Source organism: Aulonocara sp. 'chitande type north' Nkhata Bay, linkage group LG1, assembly GCF_057382095.1.
Source record: "Aulonocara sp. 'chitande type north' Nkhata Bay isolate Kocher_YH1m ecotype deep benthic linkage group LG1, A_spYH_male_GT1.1, whole genome shotgun sequence".
NCBI lineage: Eukaryota > Metazoa > Chordata > Actinopteri > Cichliformes > Cichlidae > Aulonocara > Aulonocara sp. 'chitande type north' Nkhata Bay.
Genome location: NC_141344.1, coordinates 14521514 through 14545057, shown reverse-complemented (window position 1 = coordinate 14545057; position 23544 = coordinate 14521514). Strand labels below are relative to the sequence as shown.

The 23544-nt window shown below is 39.7% G+C and overlaps 1 protein-coding gene across 7 annotated transcripts in view; it reads right to left on the bottom strand.

The window, feature by feature from the left end:
• esrrga (estrogen-related receptor gamma a) overlaps positions 1-23544 on the bottom strand; it is a 180353-nt gene that overhangs the window by 46805 nt on the left and 110004 nt on the right. For all 7 annotated transcript variants that reach the window (XM_086282193.1, XM_086282046.1, XM_086282116.1 and 4 more), the window contains 2 exons: positions 15702-15860; positions 4031-4455 (listed from right to left, as the gene is read on the bottom strand). In XM_086282193.1, the coding sequence (XP_086138319.1) occupies positions 4031-4455; positions 15702-15859 (583 nt within the window). In that variant the 5' untranslated portion in view covers position 15860. The remainder of the gene's footprint in view (positions 1-4030; positions 4456-15701; positions 15861-23544) is intronic.

Genomic DNA, 23544 nt, shown 5'->3' with positions numbered 1-23544 from the left:
TGGGACTAGTTAGCTTATACACGAGCTTTACATGCTGATGATACATGAGGAGTAGAATAATTCAGCAATTAAGAAGGACACTAAGGCTAAATGTGCTAATGAAACAGAATCTGAATGCATTAATGGGCCTTGCCATTTCAAGAAAACTAGCAAGGGCTGCTAAATTGTTAACTGCAGCAAAGAGCCACTTATACAGCTGGCAGCATTAAGAATAAATATTTAAAACCCTCACTGTGATGAAAAATGTTAACAGCTACACATGCTGATTGCTACTGTGAAGGTAAGTGTTAACAGGCAATAACAAAAACCCATATAATTTATTGATTAAAGTGACAGCCAAGACAGAAACATCTGTGAGACTTCAGATTACAGTACCTGACTGCAACAACACCTAGAAAAAAAATCTGTGGACTTTAGTAATACACATATTTATGCAAAATGTAGTTTACATCAGTCTAATTCATACACATTCAAATGTGTCTGTTACATCTCATGTGATAAATAAACATGCACTGTATGCTGAATCCCTTTCCATGTTCAGATACATATATGCATCAGAGTAGGTGTATAGGGCAGGAATTACATTTGAAAGGTTTATAACAGAATCTCACTCCTCTCTGTGCAGGTATGCCTTTATTTCTCTCTTTATGTGTCTTACAGTGCACAGGAGTAAGCTTAGATCAGAGAGGGTCTTGGAGGCTCCTGTGTAAAAAAGGCAAGTTTGTATGTGTGTGTTTATGTGAATGACGGGGTATATACGAGGGCCTTAAATCCCCTGCAATCTCTTTTGAGATGTTGGTATGTCCACCCTGCTGCATGACAATTGATCACTATTGTACCGATCATGTAATGTGAATGTTACTGTGTGTTTTGGCTTGCCATCCCCTATGCTGTATCTCTTTTGCCTCTCCTAGCCTGATACCTATAACCCCCCTTTCTCATATACCTTTTGCCTTGGCACTTTGGCTTTTTATACAATAAGGAACAGAAAATATGGGTAGAAGGCAGAGTTGAAAAATGGATAAGGGTTCTCAGTCAAATTTGAATTCACCACAATGCAACTCCTGCACAAAGTATGGATTTTGCAATATTCATTTAAAAAAAGAAAACACAAATATGTATTTATGCCTCCTGAACTATTGAGAAATGTGTCTACTACTGAATAAACATCTTTAAGTCAATATGGGTATTACTTAATACTACCCTAACGATTTCTCTTTAGTCTCCCACCTGACATTTTTACTGCACATTTTGACTGCTCTTTGTGTGAACATCACTATCCCCTTCTTCATCTTGCTCTTTCGTGCTCTCCACCGCCTTTCTTTTTCCACTCTTGTTGGCTCTCTCTTTCCATTTCATTGCCCTATACCTCCCTTTTCCATACTTTGCCCTCCTCTTCACTCCCCTTTATCCCCCTCTCTCAATAAGGGAGTGATAGATGCAGGTTGTCAGGTGTCGCTGGACTGACGCCACAGAAACAGCAGCTGCCAGAGCCACTTCCTCCACGCTGCGACACACACATGCACAAACGTGCCAGCGCGCACATACCCCTAATTCCTTCCTACATCCATGTGCCCAGTCCACCCTCCCCTTTCCTCCTTTTCTCTCATTCCTTGTCTCAACTTATTGTTTATCTGTACCTCTTCTCTCCGCTCTTCTCCTTTCCTCTCCCACCCCATGCTCTCCTCCCTGTCCAGCTGGAGGTGTTTTTTTGGTGATTACCTGCGGTTTTATTGGCTAATGGGTTGAAACATACCAATATGTCTGCTGCTGCCCATCTGAGGCTGGCCCTGCTTTCCTGCCAGGACGCACACACTAACACACAGCCATGCATAGGAATATGTGCACAGACGTGCACATAAACTTGCATTTGGATGAACAGAAGCCCACACGCAGAAGCAGAACATCCACAGTATCTGAGGATAAGTTGCTGTGTGTGGTAGCCAAAGATAATATCATAACCCAACTGGTCCACTGGATCCAAGAAAGTAGTGCTATAGCACAATAATAAGGTAAAATATTACATTACCATTACAATTTTAAAAGGTAAAATGATAATTAAAGTAGTTAGTTATTCAACCTTTAAGGTTTGAAAATGGTGTATTACAAATATATAAAAAACAAAAAAACAGTGAAATTAGAAGAGAAAGGGACATATCACTGCTTTCAAGCTATTTAATGTCACACTAAAATTAGGTTTTCCAGTCAAAACAGCATCATTATCTATATGTTATCTGGGATATTGTACTTAATCTGTAGCTGCGTTCTATCCTAACCTTTAACAAACCAATAAATGACATGAGACAGAGTTCATCAACTATTTGACACCACCGCAGTGACAGATGAATTAAGGGTTAAACCTATTCACATAAATATTCCATGGCTATATGCGTGTTGATGTCTTTGTTTGACTGAGCGACTGTGAGTTTAGGTGTGTGTATGCATGTCTCTGCCTTTGTCGTCACATGCGTGTGCTCTAATCTATTTGTCAGGGCTGCACCGTGTCCTGATCTCATCCTATAATAAACACATACAGGTCGTTTCCAGGTAGTGGTGACCATCTTGTGAATGTAGGACTTCCACCCCCTCACATCTTCCTGTCTCTCTCTGTCTCTGGGGCTTTACTGGGAAAGCTGCTTATCAGAGGCAAAAGAAAGCACCGACAGATAGGTGGATGGATGGAAAGGCAGATAGATGAATCCTGTCTGATATGACTGACTGACTGACTGACTCAATGGATCGATGATGGCTGGCTGACTAGTAGTGTGCTTATTGCAGTAGCAGACTGACTGACAAGTGGGCTGTCCTGCTGACAGATGGGGCCTGTTAGTTATTTTTAAAAAACTTGAGCAAATCATGAAGGATTATAACACTAACACAAAGGTTTTCAAAAGTTTACCGCCTTCTTTCTTTCTATCTATCTATCTATCTATCTATCTATCTATCTATCTATCTATCATCAAATTTCTACTGTGAAATTAAAAAACAAAACAAAACACAACACAAAGATCATCAATCAAGTTGTTAATCTTCCTGTACAGTATACTGTGCTTCATTCCTGGCACTCCTCTCATCATGTGGATTATTCTCTATCCTTTCTCTCTTCAACCCCTGAACTCTTGATCTTTAGACATGACTCGTGACCCGACTCTGATGCTACGTTATCGCACAGACAACAAGCTTATGGCTAAACCGCTTCCTGTGATGTATGAGCAGCTAGATCTGGGAATGCAAACACTGCTCCAAAATTATTCGTGAAGAAAAGGTCAAGGTTGAGGTTAAAAAGTGGGTGTAGATTTTGGGGGTTGGTTTATGTACCTAGATAGATGTATAAATGTGAACGTGTGTGATGGGGAGAATGGGTGAAGGGGAAAGAGGAAATAGGCTATGTGGGTGTCCTGGTGGCTCACTTAGCAGAGGAGGAGGGAGACGTACCTTATAAAAAATCTGGGTTTACATCTGGCCTGAGGCTTTCATCATATGTCCTGAATTTAGTTCAGGTGTGTGTGCATGTCTGAGTGTGTGTGTAATTTGATTAGTCTGTTCCTTTTATTAAAAATAGTATAAATATTCACTTTACTTTTATCAAGGTTTTAGGTACTTTTAGGTGAAAGCTTTTTTAAGGATACCATTTAGGTCAATATAGAGAGCATCATGCTTACCTCAAACATATGACCTTGCTGTCTCTGTAGCCAACCTACTAACGTCTTTACATTTTTAAAAAGTTTCTTTATCTTTGATTAATATATATTATTTATATTATTTACTGCTGTCTTTAAGACACTGTCAAATGGATTTACAAAAACAAACAAACAAGCAGCTATTCTAGTCTAATCTTAAACAATACACAACCACAGATTTTGATGAAAAAACTGGTGGAAGAACTGAACCACTAATAAAAATATTAAAACAAAACCAAGCGAGATAAACTAAATAGTGGAGCTTAAACAGCAAGAGGCAAGATGTAGAGTGAAATGTAGACAAGCGAAACAAAGACAAATGTAGATACAAAGTTAAAATAGAAGCCAACCTTGGATGGTGCGTTTGAAGAAGGCCTTGCAGGCCTCGCAGGATGCCACTCCATAGTGGTAACCTGACGCAATGTCCCCGCACACGAGACACAGCCTCTTGGGCATGGAATTCAACATGTACTCGCACTTAATTTGTGAATCTTCCCCAATGGTTGATGAACAGTCCTCATAACGCTTTGATCCAGGGCCGCCAGCAGGTCCTAGGGTCCCTGCGTTGGAGCCATAAAGGCTTGGGGAGTCTAAGCCATTGGGGTGACCGTTCATCGTGGACGAATATGAGCCTGAGGCGTCGCTGGAGCCACCAGGGGAGTGATGGTTTAGACTATCAGTCAGGGAGGCAGGACTAGACGGCTCAGTCTTTATATAAGAGGACGGACAACTGGACTCAAGGTGGCGCTCCTTACTGGACATTCTGCAGAGAAGCCTGAGAGAGTGAGACAGAACAAGAGGGGAAAAAACATTACAGGAAAATGTTAATATGAAGAAAGATAATCATGAGTGTGGAAAGTTAGGGGCACTGCATAGGGGAAGGGAGAAATGTAAAGTCATATTCAGCAATATTTAATGACACAAATATATTGTGGTTCATTGGGGAAAACCACATTCATGAGAGTAGCGGAGCGGCATCTAGAGTACCACAAACACATCCCCATCCACGGGGCCAAGATCATCCGTCACCCTCCAGTCAATAGCAGCGTGTTCTACATGAAGGTAATCAGTAAGCAGCTCCTCTGCTGCTCAGTCATCCCAAAGACAGCACATACACAAAGAGACATACATTGTCATATTCAAGCACAGCTTACAGTCTAAAAAGTTACTAAAAGCTGCGCGATGCAAAACAATAAATGTATGCATATTTTGTATGTATTAAATAAAACTCACTAATCAGAGCCAGACTATCACTGTAGTACTATTCTTACATTCTCCTTCCCTTCGTATCTCCCTCCTTCCTCTCCTGCTTTTCCTTCTTCCACTCCCTAAGGAGGCTGGTGTCTTGTTAATGGCAGTTGTAATTAACGGCTATCTTCTCTCTGTCCATATCTCTCCATCCTTCCCTTTGTCTACCTTACTATCTATCTGCCTCTCTCCCTATCACTTTCTATTCACTCCCATCTCTGACTGTCTCTCTTTCTCTTCCTCTACGCATTACTACTCTCTGTCTCTCTAACCCTGCCCTCCCTCCTTTCTCTCTCCCCTTTCATTGTTAAAGGCAGAAAGCACAAAAGGGGTTTTTAATTAAGGCAGGATGCTGCTAAACGAGGGGCTTCTAAAGTCCAGTCGGCCTGTAAAAGATCCCCGTTCTACAGGGACCCATAAAACACAGACAGTGCCTGGTTGGAGAATGGGGAGCTGTTCAGGTGGGGGAATGAAGAATGGATATAGACAGGAAAACAGAAAGGCAGACAGGCAGACAGCTAATGCAAAAGACAGACAGAATGGGGAAAAAAGAGTAGTTGCAGGACTGCAGTGACTGATGATTGTCTACTGACAAACAACACCTTTTCTTTTAATTTGCATCTCAGCTTTAACATGACTGATATGCAGAAAGAAGGCCTGCAAAAAACCTGCAAACGCATTGTAATGTAGGAAACACTCTTTTCCCCTGAAATTTTCCCGTTCAAATGTGAATTGACATTTATGATATAGACTGCTTTGGCCTTTTCACCTTTTTCATCATATATTAAACCCTTGCTGGAGGTTCTTTTAATTCAGTGACTCCATTTATCGTGGGTTTGCGGTATTCACCAGTGTCTATAAATCCATTTATCGGATGCTAAGTTGGGCCTTCAGTTTGGAAAGAGGCTGACATTGTGAGAAAGGTTTGGACACAAATCAAGGAAGAGAAAATTAGGGATAGAAAGAGAGTCTATGGAGACATATAGAAGGAAAGGCAGAAGCACAGACAGTATCAGGTGGTACAGAAAAAAGTGTAAATGGAAAGGAAAGAGATCGCAAGAGGATGTCTATGTTCTGTGTCTATGGGATGAAAAACAGTGGTGACAGAAAAAGAGAGTAGAACCATTTAAGTAGATGATGTGATGGTGATGATTTAATCTCTCCTTTCTCACTCTTTATGCTCTTTTGTGGCCCCTCCTTTTGACCGTCAATCCCTCTGAGTACCATTAAGCGAAAGAGTTTAAGTGCCAAAAGATCTCAGGCGCTTTTTTCCTTCTCTCTCAAATTCTCATCTATCTATCTTTCCGTTCTCCATTCCAGTTTCTTCTCCCCCTTTTCCCTCTATCTCGTCGTTTTTTCCCTCAGTGCTCTCTCGCGCTCTCTAACTGTGCTTATAAATGAAAAATAATGGCAGTCGAAGGGGGAGGAATAAAAAAGAATAAAAAAAGAAGACACGCATGCAGAGGAGAGGAGAAGAGGAAAGAAGATTAAGAAATCACAGCCAGTGCGCTGTGCCGAGCGAGAGGTTGAATGCATTTATGTATGTATGTTATCAGTATAATTATGGTGCTATGTAGCGATGGCTCAGTGCTGAAAGAGCAGTCTTATTGTGCTTGTCTGCTCTTCAGATGAGTGTGAAGAGAGAGAAGGGGTTGGGTCTCTTTTTAATCAATTCTTTAGGTTTTTAGGTGTTTAAAGAAATGTAAATAAAATGGAAACAGCTCGAATGTGTTTGCCGTTCTTTGCCTTTATTCAGACAAGGCTTAAAGATGTAAGCAGTGTTTTATGAGATGATAACAGTAAAACACAAGGAAGCAAAGTAATCACATTTTGGTATTAACGGTTCTGCTCAGTTCCGTTAAAGAATACGGTTTTAACGTCATTCTCTTTTTGCCATCTTTAAGATTTTGATGCTCGTGATATTGAAACCTACACAGTTACAAATATAGTCAAGTAATTAGCACATAAGCTGATTGCTCTATATTGAACAGCACTATGTATCATGTACGGCAAAAAAGAAGCGGTATATCTTATAGCATAAAATAATCACTTTGCACTAACAAACTTACTGCATTTAATGTATTTTTTGTATATTTTGTATAATTTTAGGGAAATGGCTATGGTACCAATGTTTTTTTAATGCAACAGTAAACAAACAAACAAACAAAAAAGATTAGCAAATGAGGTTGAGCGGATTTATTTAGGTTTATATTTTAGCAGTAATGCAAATTATAAAACTGGCCATTTTTAAAGCGGCCAAAGTCGCTGCTTAGTTCTTGCAGACACTGAATATTCTATTTAGGTGTCTCTTATTGAGGGAGACCACACCAGCACACACACACACGCACGCACACACGCACACACACACACACACACACACACACACACACACACACACACACACACACACACACACACACAAATGACCGCCTTTGCTTGTATCCATTTCCAAGTTGATCCCTGTCATTTTCTCTCTCTTTTCAGGCCTATTTCTTTTTTTCATTTCTCACTTGAAGGAAGGCACAGTTACTCATAAAAGATGAATATGTGGAGGCATGGGGAGGAAAGGAAGAAAGGAAGAAAGAAGAAAGAAATGCTTTTTTGTGTGTTTTGAAAGAAGGTGGGCCACTTTAGTATGACAAGCTGTCATTACAGTGGTAGGGTGATGCAGTGGCCTGACAACTGGCGGGGACAAACATACAATCATCGTATTAGAGAAACTACTCTCTGCCTCGCTCTGTGCTGTTTGCTGTGCGCTCCTTTAGTCTGTGTTTCTGTGTGCACTTGCACTGCTTTATTATATACAATCTTTGAACAACTACCTCGCTAGATGGCAGCCATAAACACAAACTGATCCTCAAACAACTCTAAATTGTTTTCACCCACCCCTACTGGGCTGAGGATCATAATAGCAGAAGAGAAGAGAAGAGAAGAGAAGAGAAGAGAAGAGAAGAGAAGAGAACTAACATCGGCTTGTCACTACCAAATCAGATAACTCTCAGTTTGTTGATAACTTCTCTGATTGTCTGGTTGCTTATTTTGCTTGCCCTGGGCTCTTCTGTCAATGTTTCTAAAGGGCCGGATCTCCGAAATAGCATTACTTAGTAAAAGTATTACCATAACAAGTGTCATGGGAATTTAAAATGACAAAGCTGCATTTAATTATACGTTGCCAAACTTTGGCTTCGGATGGTGTAAAGATGTGATGGCTTTCACTGCCTTACTGCTTACAAAACATATCTCCAAAAAATAAAAAGCAAAAAAACCCCAGCTAAAAATAAGAAGAGCAGAAGAAGCGGAGAGAGAAACAGAGAAGAAGAAGTGGGAGCAACAGAGACAGAGCAGGAAGAAGTGCTGACAATGTAGCTACCTCGGCTTGGCTAATACCTTTCCATCACACCAAGCATTGTGCTCTCAATGCTGATAAGAACACACAGTCCAATAAGCAAAAAGGGGGAAAAAAAAACAGTGAGAGAAAACCTTACACAATTCTATCTAGATGATACCAGCAATGCTTTGGGAGGGAGAGGAAGTGAAGGAAGAGTGGAAGACATAAAAGAAAATACATTGAATTAAAGAATGGAGTAAGGAGGGGAACAGGAGCAAAAAGCATTTACATTTACATTGTCATAGTCAAATGAATAGAATGATTTCATCAATATATTGAATTGCTTTTTCAACACTTATACTGTTCAGTTTGTTTTTCTTTCTCTCTCTCTATTTTAAACAGTCTCCTATCTTTGGAGGGTTGTTGAACTCCATGTCAGTTAGTTTGATACAGTAGTGAATATGTTTTCGCAAAAATAGGAACACAACAATTGCACACAGCAATTTCAAAGACGTAGGTGACCACTCTTATGCAATTACAAGCAATGACACGTCCACTTTTTGCTTTGTGGTGGCTGAAATCATGTATCGGTCACGTACATACAGCAAAATCCTGTGAGTCTAACGTTGAACCTGTGTTTTATGTTGTGCATTCTGCAAGATAACTGCATAGTTTAAAAGCAGCGAAATAGAGCTCAGAAAAAAAAGCTATGCGTTGTTTCAGTGTGGGTTTATGTGTGTGGAATCACAGTGTGTGGGTGATTATAGTTGTTTTCAGTGACAAAAATGAATAAAAGACAAAATAAAAACTCCAACAGCGACAGTCAATCTAAACCACTCTCCCTCCTACTGGGCTCTTTCCCCTCTCCTTTTTGCTCCTTTTAGGTCTCAATCTCTCTCTGTCGTCGTTTCTACTTCTCACACACAAACACCCCCTATCATTTCTTGTCCGTCTCTCTATCCTGTCACACAAGATGCACACACACACACACACACACACACACACACACACACACACACACACACACACACACACACACACACACACACCAGGGAGCAGATCAATTGTTACAGTGTTAGTCAGGGCAGGAAACCTGTAATTCAGTTCATTGGCTGCAGAATAAATCCCTGATTACATACAATCAATTTGACAATGGCTAAAACACATTCTGCCCGATGGGCTGTTGGGCTGTAAAGACTGGCAGAGGAAAGGAAGTGTAAGTGTGTGTCTATATTCCTGTGTCTGTGATTGTGTGCGTGAGAGTTTAGACACTATGAATTCTAGTATGAATCTAAATGCGACGGATGCAAATACATGGTTCACACGCAGTGTTACAAAAAAGCGAGAAAGACTTAGAGAGATATTCTACTGGGTCTAAAGCTGTAGTCTAGAGAATAACACACGCATCCCTATGTGATTGGAGAAGCGTTGGGAAGCAAAACACGCCGGGTGTTCTCAGCCTCTCTCCATTGATTAAGAATTATGTACTTTTCAAACTGCAAACTTTTCAGGAGCATCATGTTGAGTCTGCTCATATAAATACCAGTTTTCAATCATCAATGTGCAGACTTTCAGTTCACCATCCGCTCTCCTCGTGCTTTTTGTTTCTCGTCTATTCACTTCTTTAATGACAAAATTTCAAGGGATTTATACAGAGTCGTGTGTACTCTGCATAAAATACAGTCTATTATTATATATAAAGATGAAAAAAAGATGTAAAGAAGGGGAGCATGTTCAGGGCAACAATGGAAGTCAGTGCACCACTAACTCGTGTTTGTGTGTGTGTGTGTGTGTGTGTGTGTGTGTGTGTGTGTGTGTGTGTGTGTGTGTCAGATGGGAATCTTGATGATTTAGGTCATTTTCTTGTGGAGCATTGGCTGATAAGTATGTTGCTGCCAGGCATTATCTCTGTCACCATGTCTCCCGTGTCTCTCTCTCACTCCTTCTCCCTCTCTCTCCTCACCTTTCTGTTTGCCCCTCTCTCGCTCCCTTTCCATCTCCTTTATCTTTTGTATGTCATTGTATTTGTAAGGATGGTTGTCTACTGTAAAAAAGGTTCTTCAAATTTCTAAAACGGCTCAACTTCATACAGTGCACAGTGGGCCACTGATTAACCATATCAAAAATATTTATTTAATACATAAATCACTGAAAATTTGATGTTTATTTAAGTTCTGTTGTTGTATTTTATTATTTTTTTATTTCATATTATGCGCTGTGAAATCTGAAGAGTAGAAAGTACTGTACACATCCTCTTCCTGGGTAAAGTCTATAGGAGATATTGCATATCTCTCATATATGCGCATAGTTATTTTATTAGTTGAACAATATATAAAATGAATTCAATGCATAAACGTACACATTCACACTGCTTGTTCAATCGATATTGAGAATGTTTTACTCAGGAGTGTCAGTTTTATGAAATGTAGGCTGGCTCCTTTATAAAAGAAAGGTCATTGATCAAGGTTAGCATTCTTCTCTCTTTCTATGTGCATGTGTGGATTAGCAGTGTTATCATTTAGCATTAGGTGCGCAGCAGCCCTTCCAAACACTTACTGACACTTGCTGTTGTCACCAACACACATGCACTGTAGCACGCGCCCAAACACACATGCGCACACTTAACTATCAGTGTACAGTGAGATGTACAGCTCTCCTGCTTTCTCTCTCTCATACAGAGACAGGCAGAGATCTGGGCAAGGCGCCACATCAAATCAAATTGAGGAAAAGTATAATAAAAAGTGTTTAAAAACAAAATATGCCCCATCGGATTAAAAGCACATTATATTAAGCAGATGGTGAAAGAGGATTTTCACTCTAGTAAATATGACAGGGCTTTCAAATGTGACACAGGAACGAGCCAGTGAGACAGGAAGGGGAGGAAGGGAGATAGAGGCAAGGAGGGGATGGGAAAAGAGCACAGTGCTGCAAAAGTAGGGAGAGAGAATGTGTGTGTGAAGTAAAATGGTCCTCGATCTGAGACGGAATAAGGGAAAAAAAGTGTAATAAAAGGGAAAACGGAATGTGGAAGAGGAGAGGAGAGGAGACACAAGTGAGTAGAGCGTCAAAGCTGCATTCTTTAAGCAGATCAGATTTGGGGAAATTGGGCTGTCACTACAGGATTGTGATGATTTACACCTATCCATCATAGGGTGTGAGAGAGAAGCAGAGCCAGAATATGTACAATAATCCACAGCAGCTGTGAAAATAGAGAAAATCAATCCTAAGCAGGCACCATCCAACGTGTGCGTTTCAATGTTTACTTCAATATTCCACAAATAATACATCTAGACAGATTATATTTAACCTTACACATGGAATACTACTTTATATCTAAATGCAATGACTGTTAAGGATTCTCCCAGTTCATTACTTTTACTTCTGTATATTATCACTTTACTTCATTTATACTGCAAAAAAGAGAGAAAGTGATAGACTTGAAATACCCGACTCCAAATTCACTAAATAAAAATGTGAAACAAGATTCTTTTCACTGTAAATGCCCATTTTGACCTGCCACAAGCTGCTGTTGACACTCGTCTTCAGAGTCTCCTGGCCTGTTCTTCCCTCTCTCCCACCCATGCCCTCTATCCTCCCCCTCTTCCTCCCCTCACTGCTGGCTGATGCACCTTACAGTCTCGCTCCTGGACCATCTGTTAGGGAATCTAATTCACATCCAGTCATAATCAGGTTTGCTGCAGTGCCCACTGTCTTTCGCCATCTCTGTCTCTCTGTCTGTCTCTGACTGCTTCTTTCTGTCCACTTCACACTGCGCCTTTGTCCATTTTCCTTTAATCTGGAACCTTCATGAATGTCTTTCCCTTAAATGTCATGTATTTGAATATACTTTACATTCAGTATAATAGGTATACAAAGCTCAAAACTGGCATAAATCTCGCGAACTGCAACAAAAAAGGGACATTTTCTGATCTTGTCACTAAGAACCTTTTTCTTTAAAATGTGGCTGTATTGTTTTTAAATGACTACCCAGTAATGCTTTTTGCTGCAGCATTCTGCAGGATTCTTACTTTTGAAACTTCTTGCAAATTACTAAGATTTAAATACTGAATCAGCATATCATTGGTAAATATAAAGAACGACATGCTCCACTTAAACAAGATTTTAAATGTGTATATCTATGTGTGTGTACATGTGCATGTTTGTCCTTGATTGAGAATAGGGCGAGTCGAGGTGAAGAGGGTGGAAGTTAATGAGAGGTGAGTGTCTGAAACCCCCTCTCTCTTTTCCCCTCTCTCGCTCTGTCTCTCTCTCTGCTCCTGCAGTAATCCTCTTCTATAAATCTGCAATCCAATCAGCGTTGTCCACACTTACACACACACGCACTCACGCACACACACACACACACACACACAGCTTTTGGGAAGCCCATCTGTGTGTTAAGGCAATCTGCTTTATCATTATGATTACATTGGGCTCAGTTTACAGCACAGTGTGTGTGTGTATTCAAGCGCACTCTAGCTGCCTGACATTAATCACATTCCCATGGTTTGATGGCCTAAATAAAAAGAGGAATAATATTGTTGCTGTCCAATGAAAACTGCAGATCTCCAAAAGCATTTAAGAAATTTCTTTAGAATTCAAAAAAGTTTTAATGCAAGAAAAGGCCCCAGAAAACTTCAAATTAAATTAAATTTATTTCTTTGCTTTTTTTGTAGAGATCTGTGATATGAAAAAAAAGTTATTCTAAGAGATAAAATAAAAACACTGCTATAATTCTAAATTCATTTAAATTCATTTCTAAATATTGTCCCTTCCGAACCTGGATTTCTTTCATTTTCGGTGTGTCTGTGCTGTTCAAGTGTGTGTCTGTGCAAGTGTGTGTGAGAGAGAGTGCATATAAATTACGGCCAAATCCCATCAACACAGTTGGAGGTCAGATATCCTAAGGAAGTGTTCCTGTGATCTTATAGTGCATATGTGTGTAAGAAAATGTGTTCCTTTTACTGTGTAAGTGAAAACTTGTGTGTGTGTGTGTGTGTGTGTGTGTGTGTGTGTGTGTAGGGGTAAAGGTTCAACTGAGGTAAGGTGACTTTTACCTTAATATTTAGTGTTAGTACTTTAATATTTAGTGTTAGCTTTTTAAGGCCATTTTTAAAAAATAAACTATTTTCACTGGATGTGTTGGTTTGTCACAGATGGACATGCATAAGAATAAATAATAATAAACTATAACAGGTAATGAATTATGGCTGAGTTCAAGTGCTTCAGATTTAGAGTCCTGGTATTCCTGTCCCACAGATACGTCTTACTGGGAGGGACACCGTTCTTATGGTAAGTTAGGCTACCTGCCGTGAGAAAGGACTACTCTGAGCTCGGTTTCAGGAGAAATAAAATTCTAAAAATTTAACAGAATTGCAAATCCCCAGATTGTATTTGTTCAGCACAAGTCTTGAGATAAATCCTCAAGTTGTTAACTTCACAGTGCTGCCCCCCACCCCACCCCCTCCCGTAGTTAGGGGATACTGTTATGTCATTGTGTAGGCTTGGCACATTTGCGGCAGCCGAATTCACAATAACAATATAATTTGCAGTTAGTTTTGAACCATAGAAGCGAAATAATGCTCCCCATTTTGGAGCCTAGTGTGTCTCTATCCATGTGTACAAATGTACTGTGTGACTTCAAGCCACGGACTGACTCCATAGCCCCTGGCAAACCTTTACACCTCTCATCACCAGACTTCACTGTCTGCCAACACACTCACATTGTGCTACTAACACTCCTCCTGGTGACTGGCCGAAGGTCTGCGTGAGAATGGCTTGCCAGACCTCTAATTGGCTTGACCCAGACTAACCCTGAAATCCTATTGGACTAAAACTTCCCAGTCTACAGCGCACACGGGAACACACACACACATGCATTTAAAATTAAAGGGCTTCACAAGACCCTAATAATGCACTAATCAATATTGTTCCTAAAGAATGTGCAATAATACAACAATAATAACAACATAATAAATCACAGTAATGTTCATTTAAGATAATCATGTTAGTCAGTGAGATCTTGAAGCATAATGTCCAAAATCCAGAGAGAGAAACCACGATCTGGAGAACAGATAGGCAAAGTTTGGGAAACCCACTTTTGGTTACACTAGGTTCTAATATAGCCTATTTAAATTAAATACATATTCAGCTGTTTTTAAAGTGAAATAATGTACAACAAGTAACACTAAACACAGTAATAATATACTTATTTGTTTATACTAGTCCAATACCCCTGAATTATATAAATTATATAGAAAGCGCATACTTACAGTTAAACGTTCGCTTTCAGGGCATGTCATGCTATCTCTTATCCCGAGAAACTTTCAAAAGAGGAGGAGGAAGGATATGATAACGTTTGTCTATATTTAATGCGTCACACATTTCCTGTGTTTAAACATAAAACAAGAAGCATATTTACAGTATAAGCTCTAAAAATAAAGCAAGACAGCCTCAGCAAAACCTGCCCGGAACAACAGAAAGTCAGAACTGGTTTTGTTGGAGAACTTTAAAGTGAAATTTCACTTTGGTTGAAGCTTTTCATGCGTTCAGGTTTGACTGCACATACAGATGGCATGGAGAATAATTGTAATGGTAAAAGAGAATGTCCTTCAACAAAACGATGTGATTTAAAGCCTCTGCACTGCGACGCATTTGCACTACTGAAGTGTCCTTGAGCCACAAGTTGAATCCAAATTCCTTGTGATACTCTATATATACTAGGGAAAAAATATTCTCATTTTAGTTGCACTGTTTAATCATAACATATAGTTTACAGTGGATTTGTATGTTTTCTATATTGTGGCGTTTAAAAGAGAATTATTTTTTTCCCAAGGGTAGGGAGTTGGGGTTTCCCAAAATTTGAAATAAAAAAAGAGTAGATATTAAAGGCTTGGTCGTACCGTGGGGAACCCCTTCTTGATCCCAAACGACACTGAAGATCACCCTTAACTTGGATTTATAGGCAATTATTTAAAGAACCCGATAGAGGGCAGGTAAAAAAAAAAAAAGATAAAAATACAGAATACTGGTGACACAAACAGCGGAAGATGGTTTGTAAAGCTGATAACATAAAAAGTGTTGTTAAAAATGTAAATTACTTCAAACTAATTTAACAGATAAGGCATATGAATTAAAAAAAATACACAAAGAAAGACACACATGCACACAACTGTTCTCCCCACATTTGAATAGATGGTGGAGAAAAGTTGGTTCTCTCCAAATAGTCTCAAACACGCACACATCCTGACCAATAAAAACTGGCTTTTGATGTCTCCAAATGCTTGCCTTTTCTTTCTCTTCTTCCGAGGTTTATAGAGGTCAAGTGTGACTTTTGTAGAAAACTCAACGTAGATTTATGGATTCAGTCACTTTTGTTTTGCCCTTTTTAAGTCATTCCCCCTTTCTTCTTTTATGTCTGTGGTCTTCTTGTCAGTCTGTCTTACCTGGGGTTGTAGAGGGCATGTGCGTCTCTCATGTGGTTGGCCTCCAGTGGATCGTAGCTCTGGTGCATTCTCCAGGCGCCAGCGCCGCATTTACCATAAGACGACTTGGAGTTATCTTCACTGCTGCTGTTCACTAATGGCCCCTTCGATAAGTTCATTCTGTAGACAGAAGCAAAGTGAGAAACATAAGGATGGCGCTGACAATACAACAGAGAAAAGTAGGAAAACAGCAAGTGGGACTGTAAAGCGGAGACATGGCTCCTATGTGTTGCGTAAAAGCCATAAAAACTATCTGATGACACTGAAATCAGTTGTTCAGGGGCAATGGTAAAATAACAAAATAAAACTTAGGAAAAAAAAATAGAAACAGTGACAAGTTACATTTTTGTGTGTTTCTGCTTTCTCAGTACCAGAATCTGATAAGGTTAAAGCGCTGTAGAAAACAAAACACTACTAAACTAAACACAAAATCTTTTTCATTTTATTGTTTTAATAAAATACTTTCTTCAGCTCAACACAGTGACAAGCAAACAAAAATGAAATGGAAAAACAAAAAAAATCTTCAACACAAAATTACAATTAAGTGGATGACCACTGAATTACAGAGCGCGCTTGAAAGGGCACAGTAACAGGCACACATAATCATTCAGCCCTCAGTAAACATAAGAAAAAAAACTATTATGATTTATGCAACTGCAGAGTTAGGACAGAGAGAGGCAGAAAAGAAAAAACATAAATACACAAAGAAAGGTCCAAGATTTACACATAGGGCAATTTGCAGAGAGCATCTCAAGTAGGCAGAAAGATGAGAAGCTCTCAGACAGACGCACAGGGGACAGATCAGAATTTTAAACTAGTACATGAGACTTTTGTCCCCGAGTTTTACCAGTTTTAACCTCAAAAAACCTTTTTAAATGGAGGAAATATAAAAGTAAAAGCATCAGAGGAAGAACTGCCATCCTTCAATCAAACCCAGTGCCGTCATCAGAAGCAGGGCTGTCGCTGGGGTGATAAGGTCACCACAGGCAACAGAATCAAAAGCATCCCTTACAAAAACAATTTAAAAAAAAGAAAAGAAGCAAAAAAAAGAAAAGAAAAAATTACATCATGGCTGGGCTTGTAATAAAATGATCTGAATGCCCTACTTTTAAACTATCGGGGGAAAATGAAGCGAGGGAAGTGGAAGGAAAAGCAGTTTCCTACCGGTGGATAAAATCTAGAAAAAACAGATACTAATTCAGATTTGGTAAACTATGAAAGAAAACATATAGTAAGAAATTAATCCTTCAAAAATAGTGCAAAGATCTGAAGAGGTGCTTGCTTTTGAGCATTTATGCTTTTGCTTAATGAGAGCGATTATAATAATCACGTCTGCTAACACTAGCCCAATTAACCTAAGACTAATTATTGATTTAATATTAAAACTTTGCCAAAGAATTACAGAGCTGAAGCCAACTAATAATTTCATCCCAAACATGTAAAAGTAGAAATCAGGGAGCACATCGAAGTTAAAAGACAATGAATAAAATAATCTTTCTTTTTCAGGTCTTTCTTTAAATTTTTTTTACACTGTGACACTCCTGTTTGTGTGTGTTTCCTCCAGCAAAGTGTATCGGTAAACAGAGCAGGATGTTGGTATGTGTCGCAAACTGATAGACACGTGTTTACCACACAAACAACCGGCACATACGCACGTGTGTCTGAGTGTGAGATGTTGTCCCCGCTGTGGGTTCCTGTTTATGTGAGGGCCACATAGACAGGCAGGTAGACAGACCAATGACTTGTCTGACAGCCATCCCTCTATCCATCCACAGAGCTGGGTTGGCTCAGTGAGAGGTGGAGGGCCAGGGTGTGTAATATGTAGGTTTTAGTTCCACTCTGGTGAATAGAAGGAATCGATATCTTTCTGCTGCTGCTGCTGCTTCAGACACTTATTGGCTTTGGTTGCAGTGTCACAATGCTATATAGACAGCCAACTATTAATTCTGTTGTTTTTTGTTTTTGGGTGGAGGTGGTGGTGGTGGTGGGGGAAGTGGTTCTGGTGTGACACCAAGGACTAAAGTATATCCACTATGAGGTGCATGTGGTGCTGGGAATTATAAACCATTATAATCAATCAAAAACTTTCTGGCTGAACAAGTAACTCAGGTTTGCGGCAAAATTCGATCACCTTCTCCCGATCCGCCCGCTTACATTCTGAATTAATATTTTCTCCCTTGCCCACCTGTGTGTGCTAACACTGTGACCAAAGTACCCCAGATACTTTGCTGTGGGTTGCAAGACTGAAGACGAGGGCCACTTCTGACATCTAAAAACCAGACGGCGAGGTGATTTACTTTTATTTTTAATGACGGTATCTCCGCAACAATATTACAACATTACCCTTAGCGTTTATTGTATGCCCACAGGCGCTGTATGGAAATCGGACTGCATGAAGTATTTGCTTGAAAACGCTGTAGATTGTTCAGTACTGTGTTTTCATCTTGATTTGGGTTTACATTGTGTGCAATAGTTTAGGTCCTGTGTATGTATCACCAGCCATTTGGGTTCAACTGTCACATTTTGGCTGCAGGCATCTTAACTGCATTAGAAGTAACAGACGCTGTAACAGCTTTTTTAGACAGGGGCTGAAATCAGAGAAATATATTATTATATTTAGGTTTAAACCATAAAAATCACGAACCACGAGAAATACATCTGAAAAGAAAACCCGAGTTTACAAAGTTTTATGATTAGTCTGTATTATGATATTTTAGAGAAACCACAAAAAGCTCTGTCTGATATTTGTATTAACCTGGACTAAAACTGTTTAGGATTACCGAAAGAGATTCTGCTTTATCGCTTTATAACCACATAATCTGATTTTCCTAGTTCTTATTTCATTTCAGAAGAATGAAACTCATTAAAAAAAAGCATCTTAAAGCCAACAGACAATTCTTTACATGAGGCATTTTTTTCTTTTTAAAAATTTAATTCAGCACATGTGAATCGTATACTAAAATAGAAACACAGTACTAAGCATATGTAAAATGAAAATCTGAATTTTACACATTTTACATTTTTTTTAAACATCATCAAATAATAAGTCAATTGAAAAATTCAATCCCACAAGTACTCATATATGTAAGAAATAGCTCATATCATAAATATTTAAATATGCATGTAGAGCAAAGGAGAGAATAAAAGAAAAGTGCAATGTATGTGATTCTACCTAACCTATTTCACGCTCCTGTCAGTACATGTAAGCAGCACAAGAACCAGCACATGCAGACATACTATGGATGTGTGGCGGTGTGTGTGTGTGTGCGCGAGTGTGTGTGTGAAAGCAAGGAGATCGTTGGTGTCTTTCTGATGCTCAGTGACTCGCTCATGTGTTGCTGGCCCATCTGTGAACAGAATGACCATGCCATGGTATGTGTGTACATATGTGTGTGTGCGTGTGTGTGTGTGTCTGTGTGTGTGTGTGTGTGTGTGTGTGTGTGACATGGTGATGCAGTGATTGATGAGACAGTTGCCATTCTTGCTAATGCAAAATGCACCTATCCCTGAAGGGAGCAAATGCCACAACACTCACACACACACACACACACACACACACACACACACACACACACACACACACACACACACACACAAGCAACTGCCCTACCTAATTACTCCTCTCGTCAGGGTAGTGTGACGTCTTGCAGTTACACAGACAATTTGTATGCATAAATATGGATAAACCTACAGATATGAACACTAATAAATAACTGAACTAAAGACTAGCCAATCTCCTCTGCTGCATTAAAAATTCCCGGTGATCCCATTGGTTTCCTCCTCGCAGATAAACTTGTTGGTTCTATTTTCATTTCTGCACTTCTTGTTGCAAATTGCTGACTTTTCTAGATCGTTTACATGGTTCTTATAGTATTTATACTTACTCCTGATAACACTCAGCCTTATACTTGCCTGGAAAGTCTTAATGTGCAAGATCAAAAGTGGCCGTTTTAAATCAAGAAAAAAAGTGTGGTACAGACTTTTTGATATTTGGAAGTAATTAAAAGAATCATTAGATCACGATAAATACTGAGCGGATGCATATATTGATATACATATACGTCTGACGATGTTGCTCTGCGTGTGACTGCATGTGCAGCAGGGCAGGTGGGGTTGAACGTAGCCCTCTGTGTGTGTCTGAGCGGATGTGGATGTGTGTGCACGTTAGCGTTAGCGACGGGAGCTGTTAGCGGGGCAGGCGGCAGATGGGCTGTCGGCCTTAATAGGGACTGAGCGGGTGCAGAAAGGTGACAGTTCCACAAGGGAGGGGGTGTGTGTAGAGGGAGAAGAGGAGCGCGTGTGTGTGTGCGTGTGTGTGCGTGTGTGTGTGTGCGTGTGGGTGGGTGGAGGGCGCTGAATGGTAAAGGAAGATAGGGATAAAGAGAAAATGAATTATCTACTGCCATGAATAAAAGAGCGGCTCAGCTACGCAGAGGAACACGCATCCTAAAGAAAAGAAGCGTTTTTACCATGTAGGATTAGAGCATTTTTTTAATGTAATTAATGTAAACATAATTCACATAAATGTTCCATGCACAAATACTTTAACATCTGATCTTTACTAAAGTTACCAGTGATGAAACTATGTAATTTTTTTTTTAAAAATAGAGCGATATTTTGGAATAAGCAATAAACGTATATTAACTATTTTATTTAAGCTACATCAAACTAAAAGTGAAAGTTTTTCAAATGTCAAATACAATTTAACTATTGTGTGAAAGCGTAAACGCAGTTAATAGACACAAATGCGCTCTCACTCACTGTCTCTCTCACACACACACACACATACACACATGCACAGAAACAAGGCCTTAATAACACACATAGTTTTCTTGTTTTTACATGTGCAAAATAATGAATTGTATATTAACACGTGACATCTTCTCACACATGCACGGATGTGTGTCAAAGCTGAACCGTTGGTACAGTTGGAGTGACCAACAAGGACTGATGCTGTTGGGCTTGTTTTTTTTTTTTTCTTAAATAAAATTAAAAAATTATTTGTGTGATCAACATATTTGTTAGAGACAATTTCCTTTTCACAAAAACACCAAAAGCTGTGAATAATGAGGTAAATATACATATATATGTTGTTATGTACATTTCATTTTTTGTGTATAATGAAGCGGGTGGAATAAACTTAATTAATGAAATTAATAAGTTCAGGGCAGGAAGCAAGAAAGTGTAAAAAAAAAAAAACCTTTCTTCAGTCTTCAGTCTTCAGTGTGTAACTGTAAAAATCTTGTCTAATAACTAGAAATCAAAATTCCCTGATTCAAAGAATATACACTTTTGTTGAGCAGCTTAATATCTGAATATACAGTACATTTAGGAAGAACAAATACTTCTGAAAATCATCATGTGATTGTAGTTTATTTGTATGGTGCACCTGATAAAGTTGGCATAGAGAGAAACCTAGTGCACAGACAGGAGATAGAAAGAGTGAAAGAAAAAAGTGCAAGGCAGATGAAAAAAGCAGCAAAAACTAGAGAACTAAACCATGAGGTGGGGTGTGGGCTGGTCTGTCATTCTCTCCCCATCAGGCACACACATGAAGCATGATGGGAGGATGAGAGGAGGAATATTTCACTGTCAGTTGGAAGGCGGCATGGTCATTCATTTCTTTCTCTCTCTCTTAGTAGCTATCCCTTTCCGTTCTACTGTATCTTCCCTTTTTTGTCTTTTTGAACCCCTCTTACACACTGTCGAAACAATGACAATTTAATCATACTTTCAGCTTGGCCGTGCAGAGGGAGAGAACAACCCAAGCAGCGAAACCATAGGGCTCTCCCCATGGGCAGCACAACAGAAAAGTGCCATAGACAGACAAGGGGTTTGAACCTTCACCATTCTCGTGATCCTCTTTAACTCATGGACACACTTTTACACTTTACACACACACATAGAGACATACACACACCTCACCTCTCCATCTAAATCTGCTCTATTGTGGCCCGGTCTGCGCTGTCTCCTCCTATTAGGACTGAGGAGCAGCATTAGAAGCCCTAAGCACAACATGATGGGTACGCACACACTCATGCATACACCAGTCACCGGATCTAAAGCGTAACTCAATAGCTCATCTGGTTGAACTTGATAAAATTCAAATTTAGTGACTCCTTTTCTGAAAACAATAATAACACAGACACCAAAGAAACCTCACAATGTATATAGCAATTCTAAGAAAACGTAATTTAGTTTAAAGCAACGTTTGTTAAAATCAAGCAGATGCATCTACAAAGGGACCTGTGTGCTTTTGACACAGTTCAAATTTGCACAGGTGCAAAACATCCTCTTTTTATTCTGCATTTCTTGAAACTATATACTTGGTCATAGCAGATTTGAAAAGACGGAAAAGTCAGCAGCATTACGGAGAGTAATTCTCAGACAGAGCATAAATGATTTGATAGAACGTGATAATAGTAATAATTGAATTCACATTTTGATGTATGGATGACGGAGATGTATGGATGATGGAACGTGGGGAATGAGAGGATGAGCGCTGTGGAGAGGAGAAGAGGAGATAAGATGAGCGACATTGCCTCTCACTATATATCACACTCTCTCTCTCTTTTTTTTGATCACTGCTTTGGCATTCAACCGTGCATTCACACACAAACACACACACACACACACACACACACACACACACATACAGATTCACCACCAGTGTGGCAAAATGGCTAATTGCAGTGTGTGTGCGTGTGTGTGTGTGTGTTTGTGTCACATCTGGTACAGTCTCCCTTACTGCTCTTTCAACACATAAAGGCCGGCACTGACCCGTGACATACTCAGACACACACAGAGCACTGATGGATTGGACATAAATCAGACAAATTCACATCATCAAGGCTCATCCCATTTTGCTCTGTCATCTCTCAGTGGCTTTCTAAGTGTGTGTGAGACAATGCATTTTTAATATCTACATCCACATATGTAGACGCATGTGTGTGTGTAAGAATAAGTCACTGCATTTTTAACATTGTGATAACTTTAACCTGCAAATGGTATGATCTGTGTGTTTATTGTTATGCATTAGTGTTAAGAGTGTGTGTTGCTGTGGGCATTCATGCTTACACGTGTGTCCAGCGGACCTCCTGAGTGCTGGTGTCAGACAAAAGCAAACCCCCTCCCTTCCTTCCCACTTCGCTCTGTCTGTCTCTCTCATTGCGTCTCTCTCTCCCTCTCTCTCTCTCTCTCTCTCTCTCACACTCTCTACCTCTCTCTTTCTCTTTACGGGACCAAATTACCACTGGAATGCCCGGACCCTTCACATGAGAGCGAGGCCGCCGTAAGCATGAGTGCGTGCGTTTCTCTGCGCGTGTGTTTGCAGGCAAATGCAAAAAAACTGACAGACAACAAATTCCATAGGGACAGACAGGCAGGCAAAGAGACAAAAAGAACAACACTTCCTCATATAGGCCATCAATAGGTCACACATACAAAATGGGAGCATGCAGGCACGAAACCGCGGATGGCAACAAACAGATGCAAATTGCACGCTCACACACTCACAGACACACACACGCGCGCGCAGCCAGCAAATCAGCACGGCACATATTGACATGCTTTGACAGATGAATTAAGTAAATGATTTTATAAGGAGATTAAAAGGATTTTAATTTACGCAATCTCTCTTTGGTCCCCCCTGTCCCTCCCTGCAGTCAGCTTTACCTCTCTCTCTCTCTCTCTCTCTCTCTCTTTACTGCATATCCCACTTCATAAGCTGAAAAATAAGGTCCAGCGACTAAGATTAAGGAAAAGAAAAAGATGGGAAAAAACCATTAAATGCTTTTCATTGTCT